This window comes from Vespa mandarinia, chromosome 8 (genome assembly GCF_050613455.1).
Source record: "Vespa mandarinia isolate Hongniang chromosome 8, ASM5061345v1, whole genome shotgun sequence".
Taxonomy (NCBI): Eukaryota; Metazoa; Arthropoda; class Insecta; order Hymenoptera; family Vespidae; genus Vespa; species Vespa mandarinia.
The window spans coordinates 1,915,001-1,922,500 of record NC_140817.1 but is presented as its reverse complement, the minus strand read 5'-3'; the positions used below and the strand labels follow the sequence as shown (position 1 = coordinate 1,922,500).

General features: G+C 28.8%; 3 protein-coding genes across 5 annotated transcripts in view; all 3 read right to left on the bottom strand.

Moving 5' to 3' along the window:
- The window catches only part of Naglu (N-acetyl-alpha-glucosaminidase), a 5,298-nt gene extending 1,709 nt beyond the window's left edge, over positions 1-3,589 (bottom strand). Inside the window, exons 1-10 of the mRNA XM_035887566.2 lie at positions 3,436-3,589; positions 2,536-2,699; positions 2,257-2,435; positions 1,953-2,171; positions 1,538-1,765; positions 1,351-1,414; positions 1,065-1,210; positions 836-920; positions 396-545; positions 79-221 (exon numbers count right to left, since the gene is read on the bottom strand). Coding sequence (XP_035743459.2) covers positions 79-221; positions 396-545; positions 836-920; positions 1,065-1,210; positions 1,351-1,414; positions 1,538-1,765; positions 1,953-2,171; positions 2,257-2,435; positions 2,536-2,699; positions 3,436-3,514 — 1,457 coding nt within the window. The 5' untranslated portion in view covers positions 3,515-3,589. The remainder of the gene's footprint in view (positions 1-78; positions 222-395; positions 546-835; positions 921-1,064; positions 1,211-1,350; positions 1,415-1,537; positions 1,766-1,952; positions 2,172-2,256; positions 2,436-2,535; positions 2,700-3,435) is intronic.
- A 1,123-nt stretch (positions 3,590-4,712) lies between these two features.
- Positions 4,713-7,500, bottom strand: part of LOC118451282 (mitochondrial amidoxime-reducing component 1) — an 8,660-nt gene continuing 5,872 nt past the window's right edge. For all 3 annotated transcript variants that reach the window (XM_085658811.1, XM_035887677.2, XM_035887675.2), the window contains exons 2-7: positions 6,844-7,202; positions 6,155-6,406; positions 5,854-5,977; positions 5,556-5,761; positions 5,385-5,456; positions 4,713-5,297 (exon numbers count right to left, since the gene is read on the bottom strand). In XM_085658811.1, coding sequence (XP_085514937.1) covers positions 5,108-5,297; positions 5,385-5,456; positions 5,556-5,761; positions 5,854-5,977; positions 6,155-6,406; positions 6,844-7,202 — 1,203 coding nt within the window. In that variant the 3' untranslated portion in view covers positions 4,713-5,107. The remainder of the gene's footprint in view (positions 5,298-5,384; positions 5,457-5,555; positions 5,762-5,853; positions 5,978-6,154; positions 6,407-6,843; positions 7,203-7,500) is intronic.
- Positions 7,072-7,500, bottom strand: part of LOC118451283 (chronophin) — a 5,751-nt gene continuing 5,322 nt past the window's right edge. Inside the window, exon 7 of the mRNA XM_035887681.2 lies at positions 7,072-7,202. The gene's annotated coding sequence lies outside the window, so the exon portion shown is untranslated. The remainder of the gene's footprint in view (positions 7,203-7,500) is intronic.

Here is a 7,500-nt window from a genome sequence, read left to right as displayed (position 1 = left end):
ATAATAATCAATGTAAAATAAATATATTCGAAGAAATATTTAATTAAGATTGCGTAAAGATATTATTGGATTATTTACCATGAATCAAGGTCAACGGGTTCGCGACGATAAGACATCTCGTTCATCAATTCGTAAATGACATAATTTTGATTAATACCCTCCGGTGTGAGGCCCGTTCCTACCATCGTACTATCGGCCATATTTCTTCCTTCGAACACTCGCTTAATATAAATAAAAGGTAACATATTCTTTGTTAGAGTTTATTATGTAAATGGTATTATCTTTTTCTCTCCTTTTTTTTTTTTTTTGGTTTCTTTGTTTATTTTTTTCCTTTTTTATTTTTATTTTTATTCTTCTTCTTTTCATACGTATTATTTCGTATGATCAATACGTACTTTATTGATGATTTCTGCCGAACCAAACATTCCCAATGTACCACCAAAATTATGTAACATACACCATATGAAAGGTTGACCATAATATGATTTCAATCTCGCGTACTGTGGAAATTGTTCGGACTGCAGATCCAGTACTATCATTTTTCCCTGATATTAGAAAAAGAACGAAAGAAATAAAAAGAAAAACAATATATATATATATATATATATATATATATATATATATCAGAAAATATTAGAAATGGAAGAAAATATATTATTTTATATCTAATATCATTTTTCCATCCATAAATAATTTATATACTTAACTTAATAGACGAACATTATCCGTACAATAAATAACAATAAATATTATTATTATTATTATTATTATTATTATTATTATTCTCTTTCCTTTTTCTTTTTTTTCTTCTTTTTTTTTTTTTTTTTGTACTTACGATAGGAACCGAAGTTAAAAAAGTTTTCACTCTGGGCTCGGTCCAGAATGTGAGATCATGAACGAAGAGCCATCCTTGCATCAACCTTAAAAAAAAAAAAAGAAATTATAAAAAAAGAGAAAACAATAAGAAAGAAATAATTTTTCAAATCTTGAAAAACTTTTGTTCTTCCTATTGATTCTCAGTCATACTTATTAACAAATAAAATAATAACTTTTATTAATCTTACCATATTGCTTGAGTATCGACGTTACTCATGACTGTGTAAATTGACCTTGAAACATTTTCCAAATAACTTAGCTCACTATTGCCAGGTTCGTTTTCATTAAAAGTATCGCAATTGTAGATATGATCCGTTCCAAATTCTTCGATGTACTACGGAATTCGAAGGAAAGAGCTTAAAGATTGTAAATGTAAAATTAAAGAAAAAGAAAAAGAAAAAAAAAAAGAAAAAATAATAAAAATTCGTTCGTAAATTTGTGCTTTTTTTCTCTTTTTCTTTTTGGACAACATACCGCTCGTAAAAACATTTCACCAACTCTTTGAAATAATTCATCCGTAGGATCCAACAAGTAAGGACTGAAATATAATAATAATGAGAATTGAATCGTGATTATTATACAAATTGAATTTGTCATTTTCCATGGAATGATTTGATTAATTTTTTTTCGTTTTGTTTTTCATTTATTCAATTTTTCTTACCAACAATATCTATCCTCAAATTTATTCCAACTATCGATCTTAGCCATTTTGGCATTTGGAAATAATCTGGCGAAGGCTCTTGGCACATGACCAGCGAAAGCAGGTAATACAGGGATAATACCGAGTTCTCTCATTCTTCGAAGTATACGATGCTGCAGACGAATACTTTGATAATGCCAATGATTAGTCAATGATCCACCAAATCCACGAATATTGCCCATTCTTGTCCTAAAATTTATTAAGATTTAAATTCGATTATATTCAAGGATTTAATTAATATATGAAAGAATATTTGCTTCGGATACGATGGCAAGAGAGAGAGAAAAAAAAAGAAGAAGAAAAAAAGAAGAAACAAGATTTTCTTTTTTTTTTTTTTGTTTTTTTTTTCTTTTTTTTTTTTTATCGAAATTCTTACCAAGGAAGAAAAGCTGGTCCACCAAAATGTTCGTCTATCTCATCTACGGTTAGATTCAATTTGACATAAACTCTCTCCCAGATTGCTTCTTGTCCATTAAAAGCGAGAGCAAGATTTATCCCATTAAGGGCCATCCAATCTAGATTCCTTTCCCATTGATCCCATTGCCACCAAACTGAACTATAGCCCAACGTACATACATTCTGATAATATCTAAACCTTAAAACGAATAAAAACTTAAATCTATTATATCTAATCTAATATAAAATGAAAATTTAAAATAAATAATTTTCAAATGATCAACCTGTCGTTCGATGTGATTTTAACATGGACATCTGGCAATGTATGTGGAAGCTCGATCTGATTTCCATCCCAGGATATATGAACGTTGCAATAATTCTTCAAATAATAATGCAAACCCCATGCAACAGCGATCCCACAAGTACCACGAATCTCGATCTTCTCAAGATCATTTTTCTTGATCTTCAACGATAAAATGATAATCAATTTTTTTTTTTTGTCTTTTTTTTCTTACACGTTTCATTATCGTATATTCTAATCGTTTTTCTAATGAACAATCGACCTGGAAAGTGTCCTTTCCCGTAGGACCAAGATTAGGATCGACGATGACATCGAACAAACGAGCTACGTCATTCCCTAATAATCTTCTAATCAAATCCCTCGCTGCTTTCTCTTGAATCTCCGTTGGCGTATTCGTTCTCAAGTGTCCCAAAGTATTCTGAAATCCTATTTGTCATGTCTGTTGATAAAATTGATCGCAAAAGAAGTGGGGGGAAAAGAAGAAGAAAAAAAAAGAAAAAAAAAAGAAAAAAAAGAAAGAAAGATTTGAGAAGGAAGAGGAAATAGAAAAAAATATCGAACACCTTCGTATTACATCTGTCACCAATGAAATTAATTGTCAAAGCGATTATATATCATAGAATCGAGGTACGAAGTATTCAATAGAATTATCATGAGTTATTTGGATTATTTTTATGTCTTTGATTATTTCCTTTTTTCTTTTTTTTTTTTTTTCTTCCTTTTCTTCTCCTTTCGAAAAACACCATGACAGAGGTCAGTGTTTTGTTTTCATATAAAAAAAAGAAAAGAAGAAAAAAAAATAAATAAAAGGAAAAAAAAAAGGAAAAAATAAAACAGACACAGCATTATTATAAGAAAAATTCAATGAATATTAATTTAATAACGATATGCAACTTTTGATCACTTTTTGTCATGTAAGATTTTTGAAGGATGTTTTATTATTCCGCTTAAGAGGTTAATTGAAATTAAATGAAACTATGATGAGAACTTATCGAAGAAAATTGATTTGTATTGGGTCATTATCGAAAAAAAAAAAAAAACGAAAAAAAAATCATTAAACCTTATGATAATCATGATGAACACTTTTTATTGATGCACTCTGTCTATATATATATATATATATATATATATATATATATATATAATATATTCACATACTCACCGTCCTTTCTTCGATGTTGACTCGTAAATATTCCTGAAAGCAACGCACAGAAACAGATCCATGAAATTATTCCGGTCATCTTGAACGATAACCGGCGACTCTTGATTGCAGACTGACTATGAAAAAAGATTGAAGAGGAAGAAAGAAAGAAAGAGAGAGAGAGAGAGAGAGAGCGAGAGAGAGAGAGAGAGAGAGACAAAGTAAAGAAGAAATAAGAGAATAAGAACATAGATAGAGTTCATATATATAGAGTTCATCTATAGGTTATATAGCATCCCTACTCTAAAATACACATACATATTCACATATATATATATATATATATATATATATATATATATATATATACGTACATACATATATACATATATACATATATATGCATATCTATATGAGAACATATATACATATATATGCATATCTATGTATGTATGTTCTCATATATGTATATACAATTCTTATCTACTGTAACGAGACTCTAAGTGGTTAAAACGATGCTATTATATTCGGTGATAACGATTACTTTCTCTTTCTCTTTCTCTTTCTCTTTCTCATATTTTACTTATTGTTATCTGTCTCTCTTTCGTTCATTCAGATCAATCAAGAGGAAAAGAAACGGGGGAATACGTAACGAGAATCAACCAATGCATCCATGCTCGTATTTATTCTAACGAACGTAAACGACGATCATTCTTTTATTATATAAATAATTGGATTGGAATATTAATTTAATTAGAATTCAATTTGAAATTGAAGAATTGTGTGATTTTGTGAAACTTTATTATTCTCTTACGCACACACCTCAAAAACAATATATATTTTCTTTTCTTTACTTTTTTTTAACAGTAAGGCATTTATTTATTTATTTATTTTTTTTTGCTTTTCTTCCTTTTCCTTCTCTTTTTATTGGGCGCATAATCAAATACATTTTTTTTGCTTTTTCTTTTTCTTTTTTTTTTTTTTTTTTTCTCTTTGTTTGATACATCAAACATTGCGCCTGTGTATAATATACATATGTATAATATATATTATAAAAAAAACATATATATATATATATATACATATAATAGAGAAAAATCGCTAGAAATTGATTTTAAGTGCGCTTCAACGAATTTATATTTTCGTCATTCTAATAATAAGAACATTTTGATTTATCGATTATTGTCGTGCTATAATTAAATTCGATTCTTCTTCGTTCGAAGAAATCGAGCGATCGACATTTTCTAATTTAATTATAAGAAGATTTTATATCGTTACTCTTTCTATTTTTATATTTCTCTTTCTTTCTTTCTTTCTTTCTTTCTTTCTTTCTTTCCTTGGGTTTAATTATTTAAGCAATTCAATCCTTTCAATTTTTAAATGCAACAACAGACCGGAAATCAAAGATTCCTAAATGATCCCATTAAAATCAATTATTATTTTTCGAGACTAATTTAGGCTTGTAATTCTTCTCGTATAATTCTTCGAAGAAATATAAAGGAAAGAGATGTATTAGCCTAATATGTCTTGAAAAATAATTTAATTTGATCTTTTGAAATTATCATTGGGAACATTTTCATTTCTTTAAAAATATTTAACAAATTTTCTATTCGACGAAGCGTACAATCCACATTGTGGATTATAATTGCATTAACAAACAAAGGCACGCCTTCATAGCTGCTATCATAGGAGGTTAACAGATTTTAGATTTAGCTATATCCTCGTTAGAGATTTTCGAATTTTCAAAATTATCGGCTGATACGTGAACGAACACGTCATCTCCAAGTTTAACACGACCAGTGACGTATGATCCACAATATATACCCATTATCGGAGCTGATCCATCGACGGAAATTCTATTTGGATCCGTTTGTTCTCGAAAACTAAAATAAGAAATGAAAGATCATTAACAATAATATTCTAATTGTCAATCGATTAGATCGAGAGAATTCAATTAGATCGTCTCTTACGATTTTAAAGTTTTATATGGTTCCTCCTTCTCGGTATTACCGGTTTTTGGATCGACTTTGATCATTTTACATCTTGAATGATCGACAATTAAAATTAATAAAAATAATATATAAAAAGATACGTTATCAATTTAATCATATGATTATTATACGTTAGACATATGTATTTACCTTGAACAAGGTTTAACGTTTCTAATAATAGCACGATCACCTATCTTTATCCATTCCCAATTATCTTCGACAAATGATTTCTCACTGGAAACAACGATATTAGGACGGAATTGTAAAGCTGGTACGGGTGTTTCCAATCGTTCGTTCAGATTATCGAGTGATTGAGATGTCATTAACATGTAACTCGTAATATCTGAGAACAAGCCCTATTAAAACCAAAGAGATAATTGTTTTTATGATAAATATATAAAACATAGATATAGATACGTTATGTTAAATTTAATTAATATTAACTTACCGCATCTTCGTCACGAAGAGTATTATAAACTTTGCAAAAACGTTCCCAAGGTCCTGTAGTAATTTGTCGTCTATCAGTCAAAGAATAGCCCAAACGTAAGCCCGAATTTGTACCGGTTAAAAATCTGTAATTAAAAAAAAAAAAGAATAAGATCGCTGTGTTATCCTCTCTGTTTTCTTCGTATATCTTCTTTTCGTTCTTTCTTTTTTTTTTTTTTTTTTTTTTTTGATAAATAAAAAAATAGGTCAGTCAACCCCTCGATCAATGAACTTTCTATATAAGACTTTCTAGTATGCATTACCTAGATAACCATTCAGCAGGTTCAGGACCACAATCGATACACTTTATCGGCTCCCCCCACCACATCGTACATTCAATGGCTGCAGAACTCTTTTCGGATTTCTCTGGTACTCTAAAGACGACACTTGGCATTCCTACGGCTTCTAATTTTACCTTGTACTCATCTACGGCGGATAGACTGACTAGAATCATCGTTGGATACTGTCTACCCGTTTGAAATTTATAAGTCTCGTCGTTGTAAACCAAAAACATTCTGTCGAATATAATCCCACGTTTATTTCTCATTTAACACTTTAATATATATTTATATAGTCGTATAATATATTATATTTGTTCTTGGCACGTACATTTAACAAATACATTTAACAAAAATTATTCGAATTTATGTTCTCATTAATTTCTTATTTCACGTACTAGAATACGGATTAATTCGTATAAATACATCATTACCGTTCAATGAGATGTTAAATTGGATGCCAATGAACAATGTCAATATTTATAATATTTTATAGATGTTATAATTAAATTGAAAAATTTTATTATAACGTAGTTATTAGATTGATCGATAAATTATATTGAAATTTTTTTATAATATCATTATATCGATATATTTAAATAGAAATCTTTTGTATATAATTTAAAAAATTTCAACATTAATTGTCAAATCAATTTAATATTATTTCTCAATACCTATCTCTAAGTGTAAATAATCCATCCTTCTCTATCGATATTCCAAATTCCGTAAATTTACATTCGGTCACTGTCTTCCCTCGTCCTGATTTCAAAGGATAGTAATAGAGTTCCTCGACCCGACCTACTTTAACCCACTTAAGTTTTGGAATATTCGACACCGTCTCTCCGTTCTTTTCAATTTTTTTCTTCTCAGTTTCGACCTTTTTTTCGCAACCATTACTCTTTTCATGTGACATTTTTTTGATTTTCTTGCTTTTATTATTTGACTTTTTCGATGAACTTTTTCTAACGTTCCAAAGTACGATCGCTAGGATCACCGCAATGCTGCAGGTTATCGCGATCCGTGAACTGTATTCCTAATGAAAAAAAAAAGGTATATATATATATATATATATACATACACACTTATCTTTTCTTTTTAATTGTATTTTCTTTATGGCTTTTCGAAATATTACGGTGATTAAAAATCATCGAATAAACTATTTTCGATTAGATCTGAACCATTGAGATTTTTTTCATTCGTCTTATCTAACAAAACTCTAATGCGTATTATTTCTCTGTGAAAATTTAAATCATATAATAAAAGATAGAGAAAGTTCATTTTATTTTCTCTGTGATAATACCGATGTTAAACGTACTCATTAAAAAAAAAAA